Source organism: Nyctibius grandis, chromosome 9 (genome assembly GCF_013368605.1).
Source record: "Nyctibius grandis isolate bNycGra1 chromosome 9, bNycGra1.pri, whole genome shotgun sequence".
Taxonomy (NCBI): domain Eukaryota; kingdom Metazoa; phylum Chordata; class Aves; order Nyctibiiformes; family Nyctibiidae; genus Nyctibius; species Nyctibius grandis.
In genome coordinates, this window is record NC_090666.1 from 13,336,016 (window position 1) to 13,351,187 (window position 15,172).

General features: G+C 41.6%; 1 protein-coding gene across 3 annotated transcripts in view; it reads left to right on the plus strand.

Annotated features, from left to right (window-relative positions):
- The window catches only part of NFE2L2 (NFE2 like bZIP transcription factor 2), a 25,600-nt gene continuing 10,428 nt past the window's right edge, over nt 1-15,172 (plus strand). Inside the window, exon 1 of one of the 3 annotated variants that reach the window (XM_068407386.1) lies at nt 1-153. In XM_068407386.1, the coding sequence (XP_068263487.1) occupies nt 124-153 (30 nt within the window). In that variant the 5' untranslated portion in view covers nt 1-123. Of the gene's footprint in view, nt 154-385; nt 625-1,829; nt 2,613-15,172 lie in introns of those variants that run through there. The other 2 variants (XM_068407387.1, XM_068407388.1) reach the window with 2 other exon arrangements.

Consider the following 15,172-nt stretch of genomic DNA (forward strand, 5'->3'; position numbering starts at 1 on the left):
CGCTGGCCCGGCCCGGCCCGGGCCGCCTCCGTCCCCAAACAGCGCTGGAGCGAGCGGGCAGGCGGTGCCGGGCCAGCCGCCACCGCACCGTACTCGGCTTCTCCGTGCCCCCCGGCCCCCGCGATGGAGATCGAGCTGCCCCCCGCCGCCCAGGTGAGAGCGCGGCCGAGGGGGCGGGCGCGGGGGGGTCGCCGGCACCTCCCGCTGCCCCCCGCAGGGCCCGGCCCCGGCGGGTGTCGGGGCGAGGGGCGGGGCGGGCGGTCACGAGGCCGGCGGAGCACGTGGCGCCGACCCGCCCCTGCGAAAGCGCTGAGTCACGGCGGGGGCGGGGGCGGGGCGGGGCCGCGGAGGCCCCCGCAGCCCCCCCTCCCGCCCCGCCGCGGGGGGGCCGGGCCTGTTCCCGCCCGAGCCGGTCGCGGAAAGGTCAGTCAGGGCCTCCAGGAGCCGCTTCCGCGGCCACGGGCGGGCCAGGAGCCCGGAGGAGCCGGGGAGAGCGAGAGGGCTGGAGCCGGCCCCTGAGGGAGCGGCTGGGGAGGGGCCCGCCGCCGGAGGGGCCGCCCGCGCCAGGCGACAGCCTCGCGTCGCTGCCCCCGGCGTGCCCGCGCGCCCCTCGCTCCGCACCGGGTGAGTTACCGCAGGTTTCCTTCTGTCGCGGCGCGGCTGCGCGTGGCAGCTGCCCCGCCGGGGCCCTGTCCCTGCCAGCGTGCGGCCCGAGCCCGGCCAGCGGCAGCTGTTGCACAATCATGCATTTCCCTGGGGCGGCTTTGGGTTTGGCCCAGCCTCTCGCACGCAGCCTGCGGAGCCTGAACCGGGCTGGCCTGGCCTCGGCCGGGGCCGCAGGTGAGGGGCTGTGCGCGGGCTGCGCCCCCCGCACCTCTGCCCGCTGGAAACGCCTCCGGAGGGGTTTGAGCCGGAGCGCTTCTCTGGGCTTCTGACATAGGAGGAGACTAAGTCTTGGTGGTGCTCTCCAAGACACATCTCTCGGAGGCTTAGGGGTATTTGGGTGTATTTGTGTTTCATTCTCTTGTGCTACGAAGCCTCTTCTCTAAAAGCCTGGGGAAGTGCAGTACTTTTGGATTGCAAACTAGTTGCCTAGTTGCACAAGAGTGGGGTGAATAACTGAGAACGTAACTGAACTCCATTTTAAATGTATATAGTCATTACATGTTTTTCTGGGCTTTTAAATGGAAAACATACACTTACCAACTAAGTATTAGGTTTAAAGAAGTAACACTTGAAACTTCATCTGGAGCTGTTTTAATTCTTTTAAAGCTTTAAGACTCAAGAGCTTTGAGGCTCTTCCAGTGTATGTCAGTACAATATATGCTGTGCAATAGAGGTATTTTTTAACGTTGTCTGTCCTTCTTTTAGGATATATAAGTGGGTGCTTCCTACAGGTAACGTCTCTTTAACAGTGTTGGATGTATCTTTTTCTGTTCATTGAATGCTGCTGCTTTTCTGTCTTAGGCCACTCATGGCTTTGCCTGGCCCATCTGTTTTTCTAGCCCCGGGTAGCCTGTCTGTGACCTCCACCTTGCCTCCTCAGTTTCTTGGAGAATACTGCAACAAAAATCGGGCTTTTGGCCTGTGCTACATAAACACGCTGTGAATTTCTTTTTGCCTATAGTATCCAGCTGTGGCATTTTTGCTGTCGTTTCTGAGAGAATCTTGACAGACTGATTCTTGTGTACCTGCTTTTGTACCTTCTTGCCCAATCCACCATGACTTCTCTGCTGGCAAACCTAGCTTTTGTTACTCGTTTGCCTACTCTGTCAAACCCTTGCTACCAAGCCACCTGTTGCAATTTTCTTATCTGAGCTCAACAGCTGCTGGTTTCTTCTCTTGCAGACCTAGCCTGAGAAGGCACTGTGTTTTTTGGATAGTAAATGATTACCATCTTTGGTGTAGAGTTTTAAATGTATTTATTAAGTGGAAAATTCAAATACCCTTTCCCATAAAATGTTCACTCAAAATGAGAGATGGGGAACACAGTCTTCATTTAGCCCTGCAGATTTTGCAAGCCAGCAGATGGGAAGGGCTTGTAGTTGTGCGAACACAGTACAAGCTCTTAGTCTTCTATGTGCCTGGTAGCAATTGTCGTAGCAGTAAAGGTGAACGTGAAGGACTGGGATTAATCTAGCTCCTTAACCAGAATATAAACTTGCCAATTTCAGCTACATACTTCTGTGGGACTTAGCAGTGCTGTTGTCTGCAGTATTCTTGAAAGAAATACTCCTTTGTTGTATCTCTCTGTCTGGAAATGGGATGCACCTCTCTATGCAGAGGTGAAATGGGATGTTGCCTATTACACGCTAGCAACACAGACATCAGAACACCTAAGAGAAAAGAATGCAACGGAACAAGTGTCAAGATGTTTCAAATCACACTTGTGAAAGTGTGATATTCTCATAGTAGCTGGTCTCCTCTTCAGCAAATTTGAAGTCATTGAAATGGTTGCTTGTAACCTTGTAAAACAGCTGAAGAAGCTCATCAGTTATTGAATTTTGAGCCTCACAACAAGAAGAGAGCAAAAAGAATTCACTTCCCAACACAAAGAATGAAGCTGTGGGTTGCACTTAGACTGAAGTCTGACTAACAACTGGCAAAGCCAAGTAAGCAAATAATTGAGTGCCTGTGTAATGTAAGGGGTTTTCTACCTAGAGAACTGCCCTGAAGAGTCTCCAGCTCAATTAGTGTGATCTTTTCAGTTGAAAGGGCTTTAACGAGGAATTACACATACTTTTTTTTTTTATTACATGCTTCATTAAATTGTCAAGTGAATGGCTTTATTTTTCATTCCCTAATGTCCTATCATTTCCACATGAGGTAGATTCTGCAGGCAAAGACAAACAAGTGCAGTGCTCAGGCCTGGCAACAAGTCTTTGTTTTTTGGGTTGGTTGTTTTTGTGGGTTGGGTTGGGTTTTTTTGTCTCTTTATAATGAGGTTTAATAACCCTGTTGAATAGGAATATCTAATCAAGATATCTGTAGAAATATGCTTATCTATGTATGTATGTAGATAAATTTCAATATAAGAGAAAATCCACGTTTCTGAATATGTTATCTACTAAAATTATGGACAAGTTTGGAGGAAGTAGATGAGAGAGTATCATAAGCTCTATTTCCATAAAAATGCATTTATTTTTACCCTCTCAGTTCTTCTGTGCTTACATTGATATCAAGCTGCCCTGATAGAGCTTGCTTTCCTTCAAAACTCACAAAAGGTTATCTTCCAGTTAAGCCAGTGGTAGATGTAATGCAATGTGGTATGTTTAGCCGAGATGAATGTAGACTAATAGGAGCTGACTGTGTCAATCCCTTCAGGAGAACAGCTAATTGGATACTATTGTTATTGTAGTGAATATCCATCATATGAACATGGTTCTGTAGCTTGTCTTTAAAATGTGCGAAGAATTTACAGTTATATTGGAAATTGATGGAAGTTCAAGAAGTTAATTGCCTCTGAAAATCTGACTTGAAGAAATTTGTGGTTAGGACTCAAAGTTGGAGAAGAGTTTGGCTTTGAAAGTTTGTTGGGAAATACTTGAAAGAGACCAAACTGGGACAAAAAAGAACATTCAGGGTAAGCAGAGGGCAGCTGGATGATCTCATGTGCTTTAAAGAACTTTAGACATTTTTATAGCACTGTGTGGGTGGTTAGGAAGGTTTGTGTACACTTCCCACTAATGTTCATGGGCAGGAATAAATTTTGGCTCTCTGTCCGTTACTTTTTTCTTTTTTTTTAATTGAAAAAAATAGAGATGGTATAATACTTACCCTGAATGCAGCAGGTTATGTATAATCCCAAAGGACAAGGATATTGTTAAAAACGAGTTGGGTTATTACGTGTAGTGTTGCACCTGAATACCCTTTTGATTTCTTTTGGTTTCTTTTCCTCAAGTTCTATATCTTAAATTTGCAAAGCAGAAAAATATGTTTGATAGGTCTTGCTACTTTTGTGATCCTGACGGAAATGAATGTAGCAATAGCATATTGAATATACTGACGTTGTTAAAGAAATCTCAGATAACATGTGGAATATGCTGGGCTTTGTGAGATGATGGTGAGGAACACTAGAAGTGGAAGGAGCTAAGCCAAATATTTGTTCATTCACTTTCTCAGTAAAATCAATTCATACTATTTTTTAATGTAATTTTTCCCTATATAGTTGTAAAATTGTGTTATATTTGGTCCTTCAATAGAACCAACAAACCCCAAAACAGCAAAAGCTGTCAGAGTCTGTCATTGAAATATTTTTGGAAGGCATTAGACTTTTAAAGGAGAGTGAAAAAGAGTCAATTGCAGGCCCAGAAAAGGGTGAGCTTAGGGGAGAAGGAGAGAATATAGGAGGTTCAGATGATGATGACAAATGACACCAGCTGTGCCCATGCCTGGATGTGAGCTTCACTGGAAAGAAGGGATTTGTTTGATTTTTCTATCTAGAACACTGCTTCTTTCCTTTTTTTTTTTCCTTTGAAATTGTAAAGATAAGCTTTGAAATGACTAAACCATTCACTAAAATTAGGCCAATTTGTGAAAGTGTGATGTATTTGCAATGATTGTGTTGGCTGAGGCTAGTGCGGTACAAGTCTAGGCAGTGACCTGTCGGCATGAATTAAATATTAATCCCCTGCTGCTGTGCTTGAACTGCAGCCAGCAAAAAGTCCTCCAAAGTCTCCAGGTTAATCACCTAGTTAAAGTTTGTTTTGGCCTCCATCTCGTTCCAACCCTAAGTAACCTATTATTTTAATATAGCACATTCCTGGAGAACTTGAAAGGGTTTGAAGTCTGTTCAATTTTCTGTTACAGTGTGTTATACCAAAGTTGGCCTTTGTGCTACGGAATACGGCTTTAAGTGAAGGGAAAAGAATACAGTGCGTTGGCCAGATCAGTTCTTTTTTGGTAATAATTTATTTTAACTGGTTTTGGAAATGCTTCATCTGCTACCTATGCAAGTGTATCTACACAGACCAATGAAAAGTCAGGTAGGAGGAGTTGGAAGTCATGACTTTGAATTCGTGTTATCCAAGGATGACTGATAGACAACGAACTGAAATCCTGCTCAGGATTGCTCAACAGTAATACTTTTATGGCGTATTTGTTTTGTTAAGGTAAACAGTTAAACCAGACAGTAAGAAACAAAGCCAGCAACGCTATCTGTGGTGGATAAAACTGCTTTACACCATGGAAGGCTTCTCTGAAACAGATACTGGCAAATACATTTCAAGTAAAGATAGGCATTGTGTACTTTTATCTTTCCTACCCAGTAACTGCTTTCTGCACAGGAAAAGCAAAGCTACTGACAGTCACATATTAATTGGCTGTAGCAAGAAGTTAATTGATCGTACAGCACTGAAGCTTTTCTGAAGTATAAGAACAGTATCACTGCTCTGTGCAGCATAGTACTGAAGCAAACACAGAGACAGCTCTGTCTCAGGATTTCTTTGTTTCAGTGATTTTTAGATATGTCTTTTTCTTAATTTTTCTTTACCAGCTTTTAAAATAAAGAAATGAAAAAACCACATTCCCCAGCAGAGTTTCTTGTTTCAATATTAGTTCAGTTTTATCCTTGACATGCATAGCCCAACAGTGCCTGTTTCAAATAGAAGCAAAGTCTCTCAGAACCATACATTTAAATTAAATATTAATTTGGCACCATACATATAGATTAAATATTAATTTGGATAACCAAGCAGCCTGTAACAACATCAAGTAAAGATAAAAATGTTTAATTATTTGACTGCTTTGGAGAAGAGAATTTGTCTTCATCTTATGAAGCGTCTTCTGTTTTCTGTCTTTTGCCAGTTTGAATTCTTGGTAAAATATTTGTTCAGTTTTCTTTAACTGACATGTTGATTTTTCTAATGTTATGTGTTGATACATGGGCTTTGTGTTTGGCTCTTAATTTCTACTTTAGTATTCACTTTAAAAGAATTAATTCAAGTGTTTTGATATGCTGATCATGGAGATGATGGAAAGCCAAGAGGAGTTAATAAGAGTATTAATAACTCAGTTAAGTTAGCATTGTTTTACCAGCAGAGTATCACTGCTGCTCCGTGGTATGTTACTGATCCCTAGCTCGAGTAGTAATTGGCAAGACTGTAGCAGGATGGTTATAGCTTAGAAGTAATATTTACATGGGTGCAATTTATATACTACAGATCTGGTTGAAGTTTTTCATTATGTCAGTTTAGGTTTCTGATTTTTGGCCTGATTAGCTGCAGTTTTTATACTGGGAAGGAGGAATATAAAAAAAACTGTTTATTTTTAGCAAAGTTATTTTGAAGGTGCTGTGAATGACTATTAACGTTTCCTATCTTTACAGTTAAACTAAACTGTTTCAAGACGTATGTCTTTGTTGTTGATGCTATTGCAGTACTGAGGGAGTTGAGACCACCCAACCTTGTACTTGTCTTGCAGAGTCTTAAGACTTTTAGTCCAACTTCTGCAGTATTGTTACGAGCAATGCAATTAAAAAAGAGAAGAGAAAGGAAAAGAAAGTTCCTTTAAGTTTGATGTTGCAGCAACAAGTTATGTAAGACCAGTTTGAAACCATGTATTTCAAACCTTTTAAGGAAGTATCTTCTGTATGACTATGAAACATAAAGATATCAACTTTTCCCTCCTTGTCCCCCCTCTGTCTTGCAGTTTCAAAGTTTTATTGCTGTTTTCTGTGTTGGTTTTATGTGCTGTCTCATAAGCATAAAAAAACCCACTCCTGGAGACTGTTTGCAAAACAAAGTTTGCATGCTTGAGAAATTGACTGAGAAGGATCTTGGTTGATAGCCTGCCTTTGAGAAGAGGTTTGTTTTATGATTAAGGGTGTGCCTGTTTGCTGTGTTTGAAATTAATGCCCACTATATGTTGAAGCAGTGACTTCTGCAGGTGAGCTATGTGAAAAGCTGCTGTGACTTTGGTTTGCTTCCTGCTCAGGTCATCACCACCATTTAGCCATAAAGCTGTGATAGAAAGATCCTGGGGGGTCTTGTTTGTTTGAACCCGTGTGGTAAAATTAGTACCTCCTTACTTATGGCTATAATTAGAGTGGAGCAATTACTGTGCTGCTTGGGCTGGTGGAAGGTCCCCATTCAGAATTCCCAGGCAGCATGCAGTCAATGCCGGTCTGCCACCCTGAATGCTGCCTGCTCCCATGGAAGGTGGCCAGTTTTCTGTCTGCTCCACCGCTGGCATTTGTGTTTTGTGGCGCCTGGGCCTGGAAGCTCAGTCACTTCTTCTTTCTGTCTTCAGGAACTGTTTGCTTGGGTTGTGTGCTGTTGGGTAAGAAGGCTGAATTTTGTCCTACAATGGGGTATTTCCAGTTAGATTGCATGCAGTTATGCGACCAGATAGCATGTTCTGCAGTCAGCTGGGTAATAAAATGGTGGGCCAAAAGAGGGTGGCAGGGGTGAGTGGGCAGCTCTGAAGGTTGGTGCAGCTCAGCTCAGATGGGTAACACTCTTCAGAAGCTTCATGGCTGAAAGGAGAACATGGAGACTTCAGCGGCAGAGGTCATCCAAGATGTGTCAGTGGGAGTATTCTGCCCCAGCTTGTTACACTAACGCTTGTCTTCGCTGGTATCACAGAAGTAGTGACTGATACGTATGCACCGGTGCAGATAATCTAGTCATTAAGTGTCCTTGGGACAAGCGTACTGTAGACTCTGGTGCACTCTTCTGTGAATTATTTGACACAAGATGCACAGACTTATTTTCTGTTTTATAACATTGAATTATATTTGCACGTTTTTTCTGCTGTAGATGGGTCTTGAGCAGATCTGTGTCAGATGAGGAATTTCTGGAAGGTTCTCCCATTGATATTTGTAAAATAAATCAAACCTAAGTAAACTTTTGAAACAAGTAGGATTTAAGATAGCTAAGGATGAAAATGGAAGTACTTCAGTAACAAATATGGTACTATTAAAATAGTGTAATATGAAAAACCAGAACTATATTTGAAACTAAGTCATAACTTGTGACAGGTGGTCTTCCAAATTATTTAAATTGAATTCTTTGGCTATGGAAATGCACATCATGTTTAGGTGCCTAATAGCTGTGTATGCTGTAACAGAGAATCGCAGCACTGTAACTGCTGATACTGTGCTTTCTAATGTGGTTTTAGTATTTGAACTAGAATATTATTAGATCAGTTCTTCAACTAGTATAAATTATTGTGACTCAGTGGAATGTTGTATTTCCATGGAACACTTTCCAGCTTGATTTGTGATCCTTTATCATTTGCCATTTCAAGAGTCTAGTCCACAGCTACCACTCTCAGGAATCCTTGCTCAGCTGATAACCAGTGTGAACACCTCTAGACATCTCTCATCTCTTGAAGTTTCCTTTTGCTGGCAAAATGAAGCATGGAAGCCATTTAAATAATGAAACTGTTAATGGAGTGCTTTAAATTATTCTGAAAAACACTATTACTAAGGTCAGAGCCATAGAATTATTTTAAATTCAAAATGAAGCTTGGGATGAGAGTTTTTGATAAATTGTGTGTGTATGTGGCAGCGATGGTGAACAAGGTCTTATAAAATGCAGGTAGTAATGACAGAATGAACAGTTCATAGCTGACTCTGTGAGTAGTGATTTACCTAACAAGATCTCTGTCTGTCATTGTCTGAATTAACTGTGCTATAGAGAAATTTTAGAATCTTGCCATTTTTACTGGTAATTAGCTATAATCTGATTTTTTTCCAAGTATTTACTGAGGCATAAGGAAGTAGTGTTTTGGTCAAAGGCAGAAAACTGTTTAAGATCCAAACCTGACATTTTCTTTGCATTCTGTATTTTCGTATTTTACAACTGATCATCTTACCTTTTTTACTCAACAAATTGATTCTAATTACATTTGGAAAGCAATCAAGCCTTCTGTAATGGCTTCTACTAGAAAAATGAGCTGTAAATGCTGATTTTGGAAACAGTCTGCTAAATATACTGTACTGTAATATACTCACAAACTAGATAGCCTCCCCCTCAATATTTAATGTTTGTTAACCTTCTTAACATGCCTGGAATATGTTTGCTTACAGATGGAGGAGGTATATTGACATGTTTATTATTTGTGGTAAACAGTCTTGTTTTGGCCATCAGGTGCTGGTTGAGTGTGTGAGGGGACACGCGTCCGGGATTGGCCTCTGCCTTGATTTCTTAGGTACATCTTGCCCATTTAATCAGAAGGCTGAAAGAGGCATCCCTGTGGGAATCAGCTGTGCAGGCTGTGAGCCTCCTGTGTCCTCCAAGGGGACAGACAGGGAAGCCCCAAGGAAAGTGGTGGGCAGTGGAGGCTCTTGATTTGGATGGAAGGACACAACTATTGATGGTTGAGTTTTGGGGTTTTTGTTGTTCTTTTGAGGATATCACGAATTACTGCTTTTATATAATTTGGTAAGAGGTATAAAACCATTTACCTGCTCTGGTTCATGCCTTGGAAGATGAATTGGCTCCTTTTGCTTTCAGAATTTATAAATTTGAGTACTTCAAAAAGTGAGAGCTGGATTGCACCACACAGAAACAAAGCTTTATTTTTGTACACAGTGTTGTTCAGTTCCTCAGTGGGTTTACCTTTTTTAAGCAAAAGCTGTCATTGTGTACAAACCCAATAAATTGGCATGTGGACACCTGACGTGTTGGCCCTTCTTGAGCTCTCTGGTTTAGTTATTTGACTTTGCAGGACCTTCAAGTGGAAGAGCTTCCTGAAACATTTGTGGGGGTTGATGGCTTTTAGGGGATTGTTTTTTGCTGAGAAATATGTAAATTACAAGTGCTTAAGAAAATGAGTAAAATCTATCCTTGCCTCATTCTGTGGAAAAACAACTCTCATCATGTATCTTGGTGTGGCTGGAGGAAGGGGAAAAGCTATACTAACTCCTTTCATGCAAATTAAATAACGATTTTTGATGTTTCATGTAAATTTAGGGAGAGCATTTTTGGTCATCACTGCACAGTTGAATGGAATTGTTATTTACTGAAGCTTTTCTGTAGTACGTCACTAATGAAGGCTGTGCACGGTGTCAAATAAACCATTTAACCATGAATTACTTGTTTGGAAAGATTGTGTCACCACAGCAAAAATTTGCCAGACCGGGCCTCCCTTCCTCAAATCTGTGATGATCCTGTACTGTCCAGTGGTGAGCAGTTGAACAGCAATGTATTTTCGGCCTCTTTTCTGGTTTGTTTTTTTTTTTCTTTGTAGAAACTAAATAACCTTTCCAAGTGTATTTGAAGTTGAACACTGAAAAAAAAATTTGACCCTGCTTATTTATTCAAACCGGTGCGCTGACACTAAATTCCCAGCATTATCTATATAAACTATGTATATGAAAAGCGCACATTAATTGCAAGACTGATCCACAAAGGTATTTAACAGCTGTGCTCCACAAACTACAGTGGGAGGTAAGCACCTACATACTCTGCCAGATGTGGGCTGATGTGTACAGAGCACATCACAGCTGACCACCCCTGGAGCAAGCTGTATTCCCTGCAATGTAACCGTATTCTTAAGCGTCTAGTCTTAGGCTAGTACTGCTAGGCTGAGGTGGTGTTTGTGTGGCAAGTTCTGAGTTCAAAGGTATACTCACTCTTTCTTTGTCTGCTCAGCTTGGAAGGGTGGAAGAATTTCCTTGATGCAGCCTTGTGGAGTAGATGTCTGTGTTAGTGAAGGAGGGCTGGTGGATGTGTGCGGGCAGTACAGTTGGTGAAACTCATTGCTTTCTAACCCACACAGATATTCCTGTTGCCATTGTAGTTTGGCCCACAAACAACAACAAAAAAGTAAATTGCTTGAGATCAGTGAAGTGAAATTTGGTGAGATATGCTGCTTGTAATACTAGAGCACACTGTTTCCACATCCAGGCTGTTGTGCAGCTGTAATGACCCATCTGGTGCCTGTCCCCATAACTTGCCCAGCCATCAGCAAAATGACAGCTACAAATGGGGGCTTTACAGGAAGATACCGGTGCAGTGAAAATACGTAGTACAAGAAAGATTCTAAGTAATCCCGGAGAATATTTTGACTCACAAACACACTGTTTTCATGTTTGGTTTGAAACACACTTTTCTAAAAGCATGTCATTCGGATGAAATCAAACTAGTGGCTAATAGGTTGTACTAAGCTTGGGTTATAACCTCATACATACATTGGTTCCAGTTTTGTTAGGTTCTTTTCTCTATTTCTGTGTTCATCTTTTCTTGCTTCCTGATTTGTTTCATTGGACATAAGAGCGTGCTATAGTTCGACTGGATTGTGTTTCCCAGATGACTGAGCCATTATTATAAACAAATCCTCTTGTAGATAAACTAATGAGTAGCCTGTGGCAATGTCCGCACACAGTACATGCCTGGCTGGGTGCAGCAGGATAGCTTGAAGAAAATAATTTAACAGGTAATAATTTTCCAGTACTGTAGGTTCAATATATAAAATGAATTGGGACACAAAGGCTTTTGTATTCCTGTGGTTAAAAGGTCAGCAGTATTTTCAGATGCTGTGTATTTTTTATATTATTTGTTTACATGTAGGGTAAGGATTTTTTTGTTGTATAAATGACAAAATCCAATAAATGCCAGTTTTTTTATGATGCAGTTTTGACTTGGGAAGAAAAAAAACCCAAACACAAATAAAGCCATTAGTATCAGCTTTTCCTGAAAAGGACTTCTCTCTGAGATGGCTGCTGTTTGAATACCTTTCAAAGTGGAGTTACACGGTGATTAGACAACAGCTAGAAAGTCAGCCACAACAGAACCACTCAGTTTACTTGCTGAGGCAACACAGTGGATTTTTGTTGATGTATCAAGCATGTAAAAACAAACAGACAGTTCTATAAAACAATCCCTTATTTTTGCCAGCCTCCCAATTTTGTTATGCAACTTGTGTATTAGATTGTAACCTGAATACATACTTTGTGTGCTTATTTACTTAATCATTTTGTAACGCTGCTGATGCAAGATAGAGTAAAGAAGTAGCAAGTAAATGGCTCTGTTAAGCTGAAAGAGGGATTCAGAATTTAAGTAGAAAGGACCACCACACTTTTATACCAGCCAAATACACTACGCAAAAGTGAAACTTAGATTAACACAATATGAGTAAGACCTAAAAGGGAAAAGGAAAGAATGGAACCCATCTCACTGAAACACAAAGCTCTGAAAACATGTAAGATTCATTGCTTTAGATACTGATGTTCCAGAAAGCACTCTGGCATTTAAGACTGAGTTTGAAGAAGCAGGATGACACCCATGACCATTTTTGGTTTTTGCTTAGCAGCCAGTGGAGTGCTTGTAAATATGGGCATAGTTAAGTTTGTTCAAGAAAAGTTCATTCTCATCAGCTCACCACAGTAGACCTCACTCTTTTCCTTTAGGCTAAGGCAGAAATAGGGGAATTTGGAGCAGATATACAATGCATGACAGATTTGGCCATGAATACTAGAGAATAACTTTTGAAAAATCAGATATTGTACAAAGAAAATAAGTACCAATGTCAGGTTTAAGATTTTGCTTTCTGTAAGCCATGCAAACGAGACAGTGGGTTTTAGCTTCCCCGCCCCATTTTTTTTATTTTAAGATGTTGAGGCAGGATCAGGGTTGGAACCATTCAGCCCCTGGAAATCACATACTCTGTATTAAACTCTGTTATTTTAAAGCTACCTTCTAAAACACATATTGAATAAACAATTTAGAAAAACACAGCTACATCTGGAGTGTCTGAGATAGAGCACCAAACAATCTTCTGCAAAAAGATCTGCAGCACTGAGCAAGAATCCCCTGATCTGTTGTACCAGAAGTGGTCACCTCAAGGCAGACCGAATGTGGTGGGAAAAGGATATATGTATGTATTTCTGACTCCAGAGATGAATGAGCCAGTAAGGAGAATGTTGCTTGTGCTGCTGTGCCCCAGGCTGGAAGGGAATGCTGTGAGGCTCTCACTCACATTCAGTATTTTAAAGGAGTGGCACGAAGGTGAGGATTGATTGATTTTGCAGAAAAAAGAGAAAACTGTTGTGAAAGAGAAGTAGTAAACTATGTCCCTCATTTTCCTTCTCTTTGCTGTCTGTCTGATGAGGGTGTTTTTCTTTACCTGCTGTGGTCTTGCTCTACCGTTAGCATTAGGATATAAATTGCAGCTTTTGGAGTTGGAATGAAGTTAGTACATTAATGACCATAAACAGCCTACAACGGCTGTTCTTTATTGCAGTTACATTCTTGCTCATTTTCTATTCTTCAGGCTTAAAGAAACCTGTCTTTTCACTATTACTGGAGAATATATGAGGTATGTGTTTTCCCTGGCAGTTTGGAAACTTGCTTGCCATAGGGTGTATCATATGGGAAAACCATCATGTTGGGAGCTGTACAGATCTTATAGTTGTAGGCTTTGTTGATCCCATTCCTAGAAGATGACGCTTCAGGTGAAATATGTAAATCATCCGCCTCTGAAGAGTTATTTCTGGAGTGAGGGTTGGGAGAGTGGGTGGGTAGTGTCCAGAATTGCAGTTGTAGGGGAAGATCGTCCTTCCAGCAAGCCAGAGCCTCTCCCCGTTTTGTCAGAATAATGCCCAGACAAGGCTTGTAGTGAAACTTCCCGAAGAATGTTGGACAATCCAGCCAAGGAGTTTTTCAACTAATCTAATTTATAAGAGTAGATCCTGACAATTTATCATTTATTAGGAGAGCCTGCTGGAATACAATGGGAGGTACAGTCTGAAATGAGAGATATATGTTAGGAGAAAACAGGCTAAACACTTAGCTAACGAAATATCAGGATGACTTCTGTTCCTGGCCTGGCAAAGCATTCTAGAGGTTTCCTTCTTCAGTAACAAAATGAAATTTGTCTACAAAACACATTTCAGGGACTGATCTTACCTCATGTGTCTCTCTTGGAGCAGAAGAATGTCCCAAGACACATAGTCAGCATTTTTCAACAAGCTTATTTATGTAGACATGGAGTGGAAATTCTGTTACATCAGTTCTTTAAAGCTAAAGCTTTCCAACCCTTTTAGAGTCCTTTTTCAGGTAAGTTAGCCTTCCAGGGCTCAAAAATAGTTTGTAGACCAAGATATCGGGCATCCAAAGACTCTTTAGGGCCAGGAAGAGCAAATGGGCACCAAAAAGCAGAAGCAGGCTGGTTTAGTGTCAGTCCGGTCACATCAGCAGTAAGTGGCACAGGTATGAAAGAAAACAAGACACACCCTCACACCCACCCAAGCACCCTGTTTCCTCCTAGATTGCCTGGAAGGTCTTGGTGAAGAATGTGGGACAGCAGGGAGCTCCTTGGGGCAGTCAGGGATTTGACCTTGTGCATTCACAAATCACAGGTTGCTGTCACGTGGCTTTGTTTGACAGCTGTCTGTTCTGTCACCTTTCCAAATCCTAAATCCAGACATCTAAAACTGCTGTTGTACCCCTCTGCTCTCCAACATAAACACCTTCTGCCATTTCCTTTTCCCTATTCTTCTCATAAGGGCCACTGCTCGTTCAAATTTTTCATGTCCTCACTGCCCCTTCCACATTCTTGAGTTAACTTTTGTTCTTCAATTTCCAGTTGTAAGGCGTTGAAAATTATGGGTCAGCTTTCAAAACTCAATTGTTTCTAAAAAGTTATGGTGTGAGCTACCTTTATCTGCTTTCTGTGCTTTCTCTGAAGCATGAGGCTTATGTGTCCAGGATTTTTTTTCTGTAATTATGAGTTGTAATTAAATAAGTAACTTACCTTGAAAAAGATTTAGAAAACAAACCACAACTTTTGGTGGTTTCAGAGACCATCCAAAAACATTGAATGATTTGTAAATCATTCTTAAAACTTGCTTGAACAAAATCAGTCCATCCTGAGGGTAATGAGGGGAAGACGTTCAGCTGTTGCTTCCACAGCCTGTGCTTTTCTTGAGTGGTAGGATGCTTCCAGCTCCTTCTCTTGCACGTGCTTTGCTACTTCATGCCCTCCCTTTCATTCTGGGAGTATCTCAGGTCCTTGATCTTCACTTCCCACACGTATTTTTGAATACAGCAAAAATTTAAGGTGCTTTTTGTTCATTCCTTTAACTTTCTGGAAAGCAAATAGGAATTGGGGGATACTTTGTGAGTTCTCTTTCTGTGAATAAGCTGTAGGAGTGTTTTCCTGCTGCTTTGTGGGGTTCCTGTCTGAGCTCCCCAGCTGGATGCAATATCTGTTCATTCTGTTGTTC